The 15401-nt window shown below is 35.4% G+C and overlaps 1 protein-coding gene across 5 annotated transcripts in view; it reads right to left on the reverse strand.

Moving 5' to 3' along the window:
- PTPN4 (protein tyrosine phosphatase non-receptor type 4) overlaps positions 1–15401 on the reverse strand; it is a 129579-nt gene that overhangs the window by 77118 nt on the left and 37060 nt on the right. For all 5 annotated transcript variants that reach the window (XR_005553692.1, XM_039319348.1, XM_039319345.1 and 2 more), the window contains one exon: positions 5153–5307. Coding sequence is in view for 4 of the 5 variants with exons in the window: in XM_039319348.1 (XP_039175282.1) it covers positions 5153–5290 (138 nt within the window). In the remaining variant the exon portion in view is untranslated. The remainder of the gene's footprint in view (positions 1–5152; positions 5308–15401) is intronic.

Consider the following 15401-nt stretch of genomic DNA (forward strand, 5'->3'; position numbering starts at 1 on the left):
GGAAAGTTTCTGGTTTTAAAGTGAATAACAATAAGACTAAAATATTACCAAAAAATATGTCTACGAAGGAAAAGGACATGTTAGCTAAATTAACAGGTTTTGAAATAGTGAAAAAGGTTAAATATCTGGGAGTATATATTACAGCTTCTAATGTTAAATTATATAAAAATAATTATGAGACATTATGGGTAAAAGTGCAAAAGGATTTAAATGATTGGAAAATAATACAATTATCTTTGTTGGGGAGAATCTCAGCGGTTAAAATGAATGTTCTTCCAAAGTTTCTTTTTTTGTTTCAAATGATACCTATTTTGAAAAAAGATGCCAATTTGGATGAATGGCAGAAGGGTATTAATAAATTTATTTGGGCGGGCAAAAAACCAAGAGTTAAGTTCAAGATTATACAAGATGTACGGGAAAGAGGCGGACTTAAGGCGCCTAATTTGAAATTATATTATGATGCAGTGGCTTTAACATTGATTAGTGATTGGCTTAATTTAACAAATATAAATATACTTTCTCTTGAGGAATGGGATTTACTATATGGATGGCATGCATATTTAATTTATGATAAAAAAGTAGATCAGGTTTTTAAATCCCATATTTTAAGAAGTGCTTTATTGCGTGTCTGGAAGAAGTATTATTATAGGTTAAATGATAAAACACCAATTTGGGGGATTCCTGGACACGCGATAGAGGGGGTATCCAGGGGTGTGAATTTGGATAGGATTTCTTATAAGGAATTACTTAGATTGGTAGGGAATGATTGGCAATTAAAATCATTAGTTGAGTTAAAGCAAGAAAATATGGTACAATCTTGGTTTCAGTATAATCAATTGTTAGTTAGGTGGAAGTTAGATCAAAAGGCTGGTATTACTTTAATGGATGAGAATTTGGTAAAACAGATTAAAGATCAAAACCAAGTGCATATAAAGAGAATTTATAATGTTTTAATAGAAATGGATTCGGAAACGGAATTAGTTAAAGATTGTATGGTAAAGTGGGCTCAAAATATTCAAGAACCGATTCCATTGGATACATGGGAGGTAATTTGGGTCAGAAATGTAAAATTTACCCAGGCAGAAAATTTAAGAGAAAATTTTTATAAAATGTTTTATAAAAACATTTTAAAGATTTTAAAGAGAAAGATAAAGTTTACTCCATAATTATTTTTATTGGGTGTTATTACAGATTGTGATGCTAAAGAAATTAATTTGATGTTGAATTTGATAACAGCCGCAAGGTTATTAGTAGGGCAATATTGGAAGAAGGATTGCTTGCCTACTATAGAAGAATGGACGATTAAAGTGTCAAATTTAGCAGAAATGGCTAAGATTTCTGCTTATTTGAAGGATCATTCACAAGAAAGATATATTTCGGTCTGGAGAAGATGGATAAATTATATTTAGAATAAATATGGGACTAAAAAGTTTCATTTAGCCTATGAGTGAATTTTAGACTATTATTATGATATTATTATTATTTTTAGTATTAGCATTGTTTAACTATTTGGGGACTGTATTGTTTAATAATTAGGATATTAATTTGTTTATGTTCTCATTATTATTATGTTTACTTTTAATTTGTTTATGTTAAAGGGAAATTAAAGTGCATTATGGATTTGGTTATTTATATAGTTGGTAATGTTAGTTAGATTATGATTATCATATTTGTAACCCTGTATTCAGTTCTGGGAATTGGGGGAGGGAGAGGGGGTTTTTTGGGTGGGTTGATATTGTAATTTTTATAAAACTTTTTAATTAAAAAAAAAGTCAGAGAGAAATCACTTTAGGTTGCAAGGATAGTTCTGCATATGAACACACACCCTGCCAATTTCAACCCATAAGAATTAAAAATTAGATAGTAGACAGGAGTGGGAGGAATAGAAGGGCCTAGGTAATATTAGCATCACTTCCACCCAAATAGGAGGGGCCTTGTTGTTTTAATTCAACAAATGCCACAGACAACTCACATCTTTATATATTCCATAAATACTTCCCAGAGAGTCTCAAAACTGAGCCACACCTTCTCTTTGTGTGCTTCTAAGTAGATGAGCCATATAAGTGTCAGTGTATATGTGCAGATCCTCAGAACACAAGTGTAATATTCCTTCTGTCCTCTTGACATATTAAGAAATGTAAAACATGCTATCATAGAGTGTAATCCTCATGTCTTTAAAATGTCTTAAATTTATTTAACCAGCATAATATAACCAAATAAGTAAAAGAGGAAAAAGACATAAAAAAGGAACAAGACATATTGACTATTAACAGGTTAAGAAATATCTTTCAAAAAACTAAAATTAGGTCAGTATTTTAAACAAGATCAATAAGAATTTGCAAATTGGCAACACTGCAAAGATTCCACTGGAAAAAAGTAATCAACATTCACTAATGAAAAATCAGAAAAGAGACTTGAGAGTCTAGAGTTATGAAGCATCACCCTCCCAAAGAACTGAATTTACTTGACAGGAGAAGATTTTGATTTTAATTTGGAGACAGAAATGCATATTATGTGTATGTGTGTATGTATGTGTACACACACACAGAGAGAGAGAGAGAGAGAGAGAGAGAGAGAGAGAGAGAGAGAGAGAGAGAGAGAGAGAGAGAGAGAGAGAGAGAGAGAGAGAGAGAGACAGAAATCCTATGTAACCTCCCTTTTTATATCTTGTCAATTTAAAGGTGCAACTCTAATTAAAAGCTCTTCTGGTATTTTCTCCCCCTCCCCCATAATAAATATATACATGTAGCACACTTATATATAAATGTGCATAAAAATGTGTGTGTGTGTGTGTGTATCCCCCAAAGATCATATTCCAAAAAAGGGGGGCAAAAGTTAAAAAAAAAAAAGGGTAGTTAAATAATATTTTTTTTCTTCCTAGCATATTCTCCCAAGCAAGGTCCACTGAATGTTTACTAGATCAACTGAATGTTGATGCATTGGTTGTGACTGGAATTGGCCAACTGGCTTGTCACTTGAGCTTGATATTATGGACTAAGAGTGAATTCTCAAAGTCACCCGACCAGCTTTCATGCTTAAGGTGAGATTAGAACTCACAATCTCCTGGTTTCTAGCTTGGTTCCTCAACCACTACACCAAACTGGCTCTCTTATGAAATAAGACATTATATTATTTTATTTTTGATAAAATAAGTATTCTACTTATAAAAATGTTCCCACCATTTATCAATCATTCTCTTGCATACAAATAAACTAGCGTTAGATACATACATTATGCACATATCCTCCACTGTCCTTTCATCAAAAATAAGAAAAAGAAAACTTCATTGAAATAGATTAAGAGAAGATTATGTTGCATATAAGAAAGGCAAAATGAAACTGAGTGAAAATGTGAAAAAGAGAAGAGATACTGGTTAGGACAGGCAAGAAAAAGGACAGAAATCCTGCTTGTCTGTTTCAGAAAGGATTAAAATGCATAAGCAGCAGGGATAAGCTCCACACCTCCCAGATTGCTAGGGAGGCTGATCTTCAAGGTCATCCTCAGCAGGGACATCTTCAGCCATCTGTACCTCCTACTCATTCATGTTTTCAACAGCTTCTTCTATTCTCAATGAATGTCCATCACATATTATATGTGAGGGAAAAATACATAAATAAGATAAATACTGTATGCCTTCTTACAATGCTGTTCTCTTCCTATTATCACCGTTTCCTTACTTCTAATCCTTATTTTGAAATTACCATTGTACCATCAAATTCATATATACTTTCAAATAGATTTTTTTATTTATATATGACAGTAAGAACAAAAAGAAGCTCTTGGTTCCCTAAGAATTAATCATATAAATGTTATCTGTTGTCTATAGAACAAAAATGCAATCCATTATCACTGTGTATTGAAAATAGGAGCCTGAGAAAAAGAAATAACTCTTTGCCTATGACACTTTTGTTAATCTATTGTTGAACAGATTATAGATTCTATGAATTAGAAACTTTAGTACTGATTTTGCTTGCGTATTAATCCATTTTGTGAAACCACTGTGAACAGACTAAAATGAAACTCTATTGGTTTCCATTTTGATTGTTAAACCATCATTTGTATATTAAACTGTTCTTTTTCTTCCTAACAAGATCAGAACAGAGACAGTTGATGTTAATTAACAAAAATATTCTAGAAAATCCCAGTAAAAGAGACAAGAACAAAGACAAAACAATTGTTATAGCATATTACTGTTCTTGTCATTTTTAGTGGTAGATTATCAGAACAGGAATATGTATCATCAATCTTATGTGCTGGCAAGAAGGCAAAAAAAGTCAAAGCAGAGTTTCCAAATCATGAAAACGTAGTATTCCACTATATTCTGCACTGCTCAGATCACATCAAGCACTGTGTCATGTTCTTGGTACAACAGCAATAGCACCTAAGACTTATATACCACTTCATAGAGCTTTGTAACCCTCTCTAAGAAGTTTAAGTGTCAGCATATTGCCCCCAGAAATCTCAGTCCTCATTTTACCGATCTCGGAAAGATGGAAAGCTGAGTCAACCTTAAGCCGATCAGGACTGAGCTCCTGGCAGTGGGCAGAGTCAGCCTGCAAAACTGCATTTTAACCACAGCGCCACTGAGCCACCATGGCTCAATACTATAAGAGGAATCAGAAAAACATTAACAGATGCAAAATACATTAAACAAGAATGATGGGAAGACCAGAAACTAAGTCTTGAAAGGAAAAGAGGCTAAAGAAAGTGGGCAAGTTTAGCCCTAAAGCATGTAAAATGAGTGAGGAATTTAAGAATACTCTTCAGGTTCTTAAAAGAAAACCATGCTTTTGGGAAAACGCAGTGGCTATATTCTATCATCCTAGAGAGTAGGCCACAAAATAATGGTATTAAGTTACAAGAAGGCAGATTTTGTTGACTGCCAGGAAGAATTCCAAATAGTTAAGGATATTTGGAATGAAATTAATTACTATGTAAGAGCTCCTTTACTGGATATATTTAAACACAGATCTCATAGCAAGCGGTCAAGGATGCTTTCATTAGGTTTCCTGTACCAAAGTGGAGGTCGAATTTGATGACATAAATACCTCTCCCAATTCTATTATTCTATTTTGTGTTAAATTTGTTATTAAATGCTTAAAAATGAAATTAATATTGTATTATAGGAATGCTTCTCAAATACTGTACTTACATTAAGTCTGAATGCTTGTACAGTATTATCCAGAAGAAGAATATTGCAGACCACCTCTGTATGCTGTCTATCTCGTGCCAGCTCAGATGCTCGTACATTGTAGGTTCTGCCAGCAGGCAATCGGAAACGCCCAGTCATTACTGTCCGCACAGCGTCTTTAAAAGGAAAAAAATAAAGATTTATTATTTCTAACCTTCTCAAGTTAGAAGCCCAAGCATGATTAAGCAAACAGAAATACGCCTTTTTGAAATGTTCAAATCTGTATATTTGCTGCAAATAAGCTGGAAAAAATTGGTTCAGATTAACTATCCATGTCTCTATAATTCTGGGCATTGTCCAGCATATAAATTTAATAATTATTAATATGTATAAGATCAATTATTTAATCTTAAACTGAAATTTTGTGAAAATGATACTATTTGCTTTATAACAAAAAATCCTAGAAGTTGCACTGATTTTAAACTCAAACCCTTTTGAAACAAAATGACACATGAAGTACAACTTTGAGTAGTGTGCATGGACAAATCAGTGGAATTCTTTTTAACAGATTTGTCCATGAAAATAATTTCATAAAATGTAGTTTATAACTAAATACAATTTTCTTATATTATATTAAATGTATTGACTACAAAAAATTCATAAATGCCAAATTACAAATGTTAAAAACAATGTGAAGATTTTAAAAAGAAGTTTATAATACTCAGGCAGCAATAAAAGATTTATCACTGAAGAAAAAATGTGCCTCATATTTTACTTATACCATAAATTAGTCACTTCATACATTATGACCTTCATAAACTTCAGAATTATCACTTTTCTCCAGTCATAGGATACGATAGTTAACATATCTTAACCTGTCACAAATATAAGCCAAACATGCCTATAGTTCTCCTGTAGAGAATTTATACAGAGTTTAATTTATGCTATAAACCCCTTTATTATACCACATTAACTTATTGGCATGAAGAAATTAAAACTTTATCTGCAAAAAGAATGTCATTAGACATTATTATCATTTTTAACAATTTTTAAATAATTATTTAATTATTTTTCTATGCAAACCACAAGTCTCTGAAATTTATATTTCAGTTATAAAGCTATGAAAATATTTACATAACTGAGGTTGGGTTTTAGTTTTCACTAATTCCAATTTAAGGCTGGACAACAGAGTATTCCATCATACTGCTATTTCAGCATGCATTTCAGATTACTGAAGTTATATTGCTCACTGTGTAGCATCTATTCCTATGTTACAATGAAAGCTGAACTTGTTTGTGATGTGTCATTTAGATTTGCAGATGAAAGAAAAAATTAATTATATGGGTCTCAGTAAACCCTGTTAAATACTATAGTTATAAATTATTATATAGGAGCTGTGGTGGGCAGTAGTTAGAATTCAGTATTGCAGGCTAACTCTGCTCTCACTGCCAGGAGTTCGATTCCTTCAATCTTGACTAGCTAAAGGTCAACTCAGCCTTCCATCCTTTTGAGGTTGGTAAAATGAAGTCCCAGATTGTTGGGAGCATCATGCTGACTCTGTAAATCGCTTAGAGAGAGCTGGAAAGCACTATGAAGCAGTATATAAGTCTAAGTGCTATTGCTATAAAGATGGAAAATTGAAGCTTGGGACCTCTACAATACCTAGGGATATCAAAACACACTACAAGAACTTCCTTAAAGCTATCCATCTCATATTCCTCTATTAATGTACCGTAAATGCCGGCATAAAAGGCGACCCGGCGTATAAGACGACCCCCGTCTTTATAGCCGGGCCGCATTCCTAGAACGTCGTCTTATACGCCGGAAACTACCAGTATTTCCGGCGTATAAGACGACTCGGCGTATAAGACGACCCCCGTCTTTGGCGCCGATTTCAGCGCTTGCGGAAGTCATCTTATACGCCGGCATTTACGGTAATATGTTTCAAATGTTAACACATTTACAAAATGAGGTTTGGTGTTTTCAATTCTTCTGTGAACTACCTACATTTTGCTGTATTTCTGAAGATAAGTGAAGCTTAAGATTTAATGGTAACATTCAACATTGTACCAATGTACTTCTGTTTACATAGGAATATTTTCCCTTCATCTTCTCTCCTGCATAGCTTCTGTATGTTTACTATTCAGCTAGCCAGGGCCCCTCAACACTCTATAGTTAGGAGAACAGGGTGGAGGTGTATCAACCTGTTCTTATTCCACAAATCAATGTCTTCTGTCAGCATCTGCAAAATATTAAGCTAATACATTCACCCTAATGCTTGCAAGAGTTGATAGGTAATACCCATCTTAATTCCTAAAAAAATTACCATTCTAATATAGGTTAAGACAAGTTTTAATCCCTTCAGGCAGGAAATAATTATTGTGCTAGTACACATTCACAGCAACATCATTTATAATACCTATGTTACTTCATGCATATCTTTTATTATTCCTTTTCAATCATTCTCACCCAAGTCTCAACACATCATTAGATAGTTTATTCTTTTTTTATCTCTAAACAACAGAAATTAGCTATTGATTTATCACTGCATCTTTCACCCCTTCTGTACTTAAAAGTTGGATTTTAAAAAGTGCAACTTAAATATGGCCATCGAAATTTATATACCAAAAATGTTCTATATCTAATGTTACATCCAATATTGTGTAATTTCATTCTAGTTTCTACCATTAGCCTTTTCTTCAACCAATTCTTTTCATAGAGGACCTTGGCTTTTCCAAACTGAATTCCAGCTGCTTTGTTTCAGCTGTAGACACAGGTTTGCAAACAATTAGAGAGAAAGAACAGATGCACAGTAGGAAGGTTGCAAGTCACTGCTATACTTTCCAGGGATGTTAGAAAAAAAGTACACTATACTAAAATCTGTCTTTGTTGGAATGATGCCTATGAATATTAGAATGTCTGTCTAGAAAAAAAAGTTAGTGCCAGAAATTCCAAGAGTGCTGTTTAATGATTGTTTAGCCCGCTAAGTGACAAAAGTGAGAAATACTGAAATTATAATTAAAGGTATATAAATGCAAAAAATAATCCCTAAATAGCTAACTGTTTAACATGTTATTTTCTACTATATTTTAAAGATTTTGAGAATTGGTCTATGATTATGCACTTATATCTCCTCTCTTATTTTGCATTATGCATTTTAGTTATGTGACTGAATTATGTTTTTCCATGCACCACTGGCATGGACAATGCTGAGGAGACTGGGTTATCTCCCCGTGTAGATGCATATATTATTATCCTAAGCCAAGAACAAAGTATAGAATGGTTTGGTAGAAGGAACTAACAAGAGCGTTAAACCAGTTGTATCTAGTGACTTTATAGCATTTAGTCAACATGTTTTGGGAATGCTTAAAAGGCTTACAGCATAGCTGAGAAGGGAGAAATGGCTGTAAATGTCTGGTAACATGAAAAAGATGTAATTGCTAGAAGGTAAATATGAAGACACAGATGTCACTGATTTGAAGAATTTTCTACAAAAGTGAACTCCACAGAAGTAACACATATGTGATATTTACAAGAAACAGAATCTAAGTTCTGCAACACTAGCACAACAAAACAGAGAGCTAACATAATTTGCTTGCCATCAATCCTCAAAGATACTGCTGATACTCTGAATTGTGAGCCACTTAGAGAATATCACTGTTTTTATCTAGTTGCTTGCACTATACATAGTAAGAGCATGCATGCCAAATAGAAGTTCACTAGTTGCATCTCATCCCTCTCTTGCCTGTAAATTTGCTTTAGTTTATTAATTCAAGAAGTTCTATTTTTCTAAATATTTTCAAAAAACCACTGGATTTCTTTTTACTTGCAATGGTCAAATATTACAATTTTATTTTAGTTTTCATTTTTAATGCAACTAAAGCTCAAAATATAGTAAATATTTTTGGGATATACACAGAAAATGAAATTTCACTTTTCTTCGAAATACATAGAAGAATGTGTTTTGATTTTATATAGCTGTCAACTGATGATTTATTATCTAAGAATGTTTGTTTTTTAAGAATGGAATGGGTAAAAAGAAAAGCTAATATTTTGAGAAACATGGAGGAGGAAAAGGCAATGCAGAAGAAAAACAGCACAGGCAAAAAAGATTGTTGTATAATCCCTGGATGCACCAGGCAATCAATTTTAATATTCATTAAGATTTTGAAAATACATAACCATAAGCATTATGTACAAAATATAAAAATTATATTCTTGTGCAATGTTAATTTGCTGCTTCCCTACTGAAATGAAATAAAATACTGTAAGATGACACTACAGAAGTACTTAGCATTCACAAAAGGTGGAAAACAGTTATTTGGGGAATATAATAAGAGGTAGCAAAAGGAATTATGTGATAAAAGCCACAAGTTGATATTCCATCAAAGAACTATTTCAAAAGCTGAAATACTTCTCAATTGTTACAAAAGGAACCCTGCTAGGGATAACTCAAATATGTGTATAATTCTTCCTATGTTTTTGTTTCTGAAATGTGCTACCAACATTCAAAGATTAATTAAAGTAAGTTATAAAGATTTTTTTAAACTAAGCTAAGATACAAATATATTACATAACAGAAGTTGAACACACATTAAAAATAGCTTACTATGAACCAGGGGCTGTGATGTTTATTTAAAATGTATACATAAAATGATGTGCTTTTCTTTCACATGACCACAGTATTAAGTGTGACATCAAAACACAATGTACCTGATATTAACTTTGGTTTCTATTAATAAGTTTAAAGGACTATAATTTTCTGAGTAGTTTCAAAATTCACGTATGGGAATATAACTTTTTATTTTATTTAAAAATCAGCACATTTGAATCAAGATACATACAGCATTTAACAAATGCTATTGTGGCAAACTATTGAAGTAACCTGGAAAGGTCTAAGACTTTTTCTTGAGGAAAGGAACAAGTACTGCTGATCTCAGTTATCATGTCAGGCACTATTATTAAACTTCATGTCTCCACAGCTATTTATATTTCCATTTTGAATATGCCTTACGAAATATTAATTTCTATTAACAGTAACTTGTAAATCTAATCAAGCAGAGCATTCTCAAAGTTAATGGAATCTCAGATGCATAAATATGGGATTTAACCCTACTTTTTAAAAAGGACTTTCCATTTCTCTATTTGTCCACATCAGCTAAAATGATTTTTTTTGTAGGATTTTCTAGTCAGAAACAAGTATTTCTGTGATAAGATGATAAAACAGCAACACATTTCTTGCTTTTTTAGTTATCTACTGCCTTGAAATAACAAGTGTCATTGTCCCTACTGCTACCTGAAACTGCAACATAAAATTGGAATAATCTATCCAACACTTCTAGATTTCTACACTTTCTTGTAATAATAGCTTCCCTTCCACCTCTGCAGTCTTGAAGAAGGGGCTAGCTTAGCACCTCAATAATCAGGTACAACAATAGAAAATGAGAAAACACAAAAGGATCAGTGATAATTAAAATTAAACCTTCTATCATTCAAGCTCTATTATGTGATTCAGTTTGCATCTTTAGACATGTTCAACTAAAAGCTACTTTATGTATACGTAAGTTGGACAATTCAACATTATTCACTACATAACATTTTGATGACAATTGACCTGTTTCTTTATATATTATCCTTAATTTGATCTTTGATAATAGATGTATAAACAAATGTACAGGCAATTCTTAATGGACTCAAAACTTAATAGTTGAAAAGAGACCTGGTGCAATTGATAAGAACCTGGGCAAAGAAATGGGAGACAATGAGTTCTAGTCCTCCACGGGAAAACCAGATAAATGACTATGCCACTGGTCTATCTCAATCCAACCCACTTCACTGCTATTGTAGGGAAAATAGGAAGCATCTGAGTTGATGAAAAATAAAGGCAGGATAAAAATCAATTCAAATCAATCAATGGTGCTAGTAACTTGTTTCTCGGTAAAAAGTAGTATGTCCCCAACACCTGGCCCGTGGACAGTGCTGAACTGTGGCCTGTTCAGAACTGGGCAATGGAAGTGGTAGGTGAGCATGTGTGCACGTGTAGACGTGTGCGAAGCTGCATTTGTGAAAGCAGTGCAACGAGCACCCAAAACCATCCTCTCTCCCTGCCTCTGCCGCCCCGAGCCGGAAAAGTTGGAGACAGCTATATTATGTTATCAGTTGTACTGGCAGATGAAGAAAACAGCAACATAATATTCTAGGAAAGTCATTCTTAATTTCTGAGTCAAATGCCTTTTAGGATGGATTTCTGATAAAACACCAGTATAAAGATGATTTTTAAAATACAGGTTTCACACTTCTCACTGATTATTAAATACTCAAGGCCATAGCATGTGTTCTATGGTGAAGTACTGAACAATGAATCTTAAGGCAGAATAAGTTGAGGAAGCATCTTAAAGATGAACCCAGCATTTTTATTGACAAAGAAATATGCTTCTTTGAAAAGCGAAAGAATGACTTAAACTGTTAAACAACAACTTGACATTATAGTCTATAATGTTGTTTGTTCCATAAAACTCTTGTTTTTGATCACTGTCTGTCTGTCTGTCTGTCTGTCTGTCTATCTAATTTTTAAAATGCCTATCTATTTCACACACATTGGCAAGGACCAGATAACTTCTACAGGATGAATATGCCAACTAAAGTGAACAGATGCCTTTGCAAATGACATTGTTTCCACATGATATGTTGAATGATATCAAAAAGTGATAGTGTCTGTAAAAGAAGTAGACAGTTCAGTCTTCCTCAATGGATGAACCAATAGATGTTATTAATGATGCACTGCTCATAGCCTAGGTACATCTTCCAAGGCTAACTAATATGGAGGAAGAGTTTCCGTTTTGCTGACTATTGTTGTGAAAAAAAATGCTCACAAATAAATAAAGCATTTGAAGATAGATGCAATGGATGTTTTTATTATTATTATTATTACAGCCATCACTGTGTTACGCTCCCATGGCCATGTCAAAAGTCAGGCTATGGGTTATATATCCTCAGAAATGTTACACAGGAATAATAAAGAGGTACATATTCGATGGCCCATACAGTTGGAATGTAGCGACAGCACCTTGGGATGGTCTTGCAATGAGTTGCCCAAGTGCTTCTGAATTCCATTCTACTAAGGTGACTCCATGCCCTCTACACTGATGCTAGCACCATATACCACAACAATGACTTTTTTACTGTGCCTATATACTGACTTTCTTCATTCCAGAGGAAAGACAACAGTTTGGTTTCTCTCATCTGTCTCTTTTCCTACCAGAGTCATCAGGTGGTTTAACTTGCTTCTTTTGCTGTTTCTGTGCTGTATATATATTAATACTCCATGCCACTTAGTAGAACTACAAAAGGAAAATATATAGCCTTTAAAAAAAATCTCTTAAGCCTTATAATTCTTGATGTCTAAATGAATTTTGAAACCTGTCTATTAGATACATTTGCAGAATTCAGTAAGTTAAAAGCTTCAATTCAAAATCATGAATAACCGAAAATTGTGCTAATAAAGAAGTTGTCAGCTTCTTTATTAAAGGAGAAAGTTTAAAGGAAAGCTGAAATTATGAAAGCAAGATAATTCTTTCTCAAAAGAAACTTGCTTCTGGAAGAAAACAATATGGCATTATCTAACATAAAATATTGTCAAACATTTAGACAAACTAAATCTTAACTTTGACTGCTATATCCTGGAGAATATGATTCAGTTCAGCTGGCCAAGCAACCTATGTGAAATTGATGTTGAAAATTTGGTTAATAACATTTCAAGCAAATAAGCAATAAACTGAAAACAGTTTATTGAGATCCAAAATGATAAAACACTGTGTTCCAATCAAAAAAGGGAGAAAGAATCATTGAGTTTATTCTGAATGAAAAGGAAAATCAACTCTGAAAAACTGTACTTGTGTTCTTTACAACATATCTGTATGAAATAGCTTTTCAAATGTGCAATTCTAAAATCAAGTTTAAAAACTGACCATAGGCAGAGAATGACTTAAAATACACCCTTTCAAATAAACAGCCATGATTTGAAAAGCTTTGAAAGCTTATACAATGTAAAGAATTGTTTTAATATAATAATTATAAAGTCAACAATCTCATTAATATAATATTGCATTACTATACAATAATAAACAATATTGCATTAAATGGCTGCTTTAATTTTGTGCTGTTCTTCCAATATTTATTCTTTATAAAATGACTGTTTATTCCAATATAATTACTAAACGTATCTCATTATACTGTACCATTGCCTAACTTCCTAATCATTTGTTATATTTTAGTAACAATAACATACCTGAATTTTATAAGCAATGGTAGTCAATAGGAAAGCCATTATTAAATCAAAAGGGGCGTTGACTTACTTGAACGCCTTTTCTCAGCACGGAGATGGATAATCCACGCAGTGGGTTGAGACTGTACTCCTGGCCAATCAGATCAGTCAGCCAAAGTTGCCACGCCTGTCCTGGACCACGACTTCCCAGTCTTGACACGAGCGCAGCCATTGACTGACAGTAAGACGTTTTGGCTCAACTAAATATACCCTATTATCCTAGTCTATAAGGGTGGGTGTGGATTGTCCATCTCTGTGCTGAGAAAAGGCGTTCAGGTAAGTCAACGCCCCTTCTCCAGCACTGGAGATGGATAATCCACGCAGTGGGACATACCAAAGCCTATTGTCCCTTGGGTTGGGGAATAGACTGGTCCCGTGTGTAACTTTGGTCTAGAACCTGCTGGAGAACCCTCCTACTGAAGGAGGCCTCTGCAGAGGAGTACCTGTCGATTTTGTAATGGCGAATGAATGGAGAGGGCGAGACCCAAGTGGCTGCCCTGCATACTTCTTCAATAGAAGTCTGCATGGCCCATGCTGCTGAGGTGGCAGCGCTCCTTGTGGAGTGGGCCGTGATATGCTTGGGGATTTGCAAGGACTCCGCCTGGTATGCCCCAGTGATGCATGCCCTAATCCACCTACCAATGGTAGAGGACGAGACCTTCCGGCCCCTAATGGTGGGGTGGAAGGATATGAAAAGCGCTTCCGAGCGTCGGAATTCCGCTGTGCGCGAAATGTAATGTCTTAGTGCCCTTCGTACGTCCAAGGTGTGCCATTGTTGCTCCAGGGGATGAGCTGGGTTTGGACAGAAGTCTGGTAGGACTATTTCCTGTGATCTGTGAAAAAAGGAGTTGACCTTTGGAATGAAGGAAGGGTCTATTCTTAGGACTACCTTGTCCCTGTGAAAGTGACACAGGTCCTTCCTCGTTGAGAGAGAAGCTAACTCGGATATCCATCGAGCTGACGTGATAGCTACTAAGAATGCTACCTTATGGGTCAGGTAGCGAATGTCACGTTTTGAGTGGTTCGAAGGGCGCTCTGGTAAGAGCTTGTAGTACTCGTGGTAGTTCCCACGATGGATACCTGTGCACGGTTGGCGGTCTGATATTCGCAGCCCCCTTGAGAAAGGATCGTATTAAGGGATGCTTGCCCAAGGATTCACCGGGGCTGGCAGAAAATATAGTTGAGAGGGCGGCGATTTGCCTGCGCAGCGTGTTTGGCGAGAGGTCCCTCTCTAGGCCATCTAGTAAAAATTCTAGGATCTTGGGAACCGTGATCCCTTCGAGTAACAATTCCTGTTTAGAGTACCATGATTGGAAGCTTCTCCACGTGGCCTCGTAGATACGGTTCGTGGAGGGGCGCCTTGATGCCTGTATGACCCCAATTACACCCTGTGAGCAAGCCCCCTTGGCTAAAATTGACCGTTCAAGAGCCAGACGGCTAGTTGTAGCCATTGTGGCTCTGGGTGGGAGATCTCCCCCTGCTTGAGGGAGATCCTCTCCGGAGGAATCCGCTGTGGATTCGTGCGGGAGAGACTCCTCAAGTCTGCGAACCAAGGTCTCCTTGGCCAATAAGGGGCCACAAGGATTACCCTGGCTCTTTCCCGCAGAATCTTGCGTACTACCGCCGGAAGGAGAGGTAAGGGTGGAAACGCGTACAGGAGTCCCCTTGGCCATGGGCTCCGTAACGCATCCGTCTGCTCTGCTCCCCTGGATGGGAATCGGGAGAAGAAGCGAGTTAGGTGGGCATTGGAAGGAGAGGCAAATAGGTCCACCTGGGGAAGCCTGAAGCGGTAACAGATCTCCCTGAAGATCCTCGGGTGTAGTTGCCACTCCGAGTGATCTATTGTTGATCTGCTCAACAGATCTGCTTGGATGTTTGCCTCCCCCGATATGTGGTCGGCCTTTATGGAGGCCAGATTTTGTTCCGCCCAGGCCCCCAGTAGGAGGG

This window comes from Crotalus tigris, unplaced genomic scaffold, assembly GCF_016545835.1.
Source record: "Crotalus tigris isolate CLP2741 ecotype Arizona unplaced genomic scaffold, ASM1654583v1 scf7180000023579.1091882, whole genome shotgun sequence".
Lineage (NCBI taxonomy): Eukaryota > Metazoa > Chordata > Lepidosauria > Squamata > Viperidae > Crotalus > Crotalus tigris.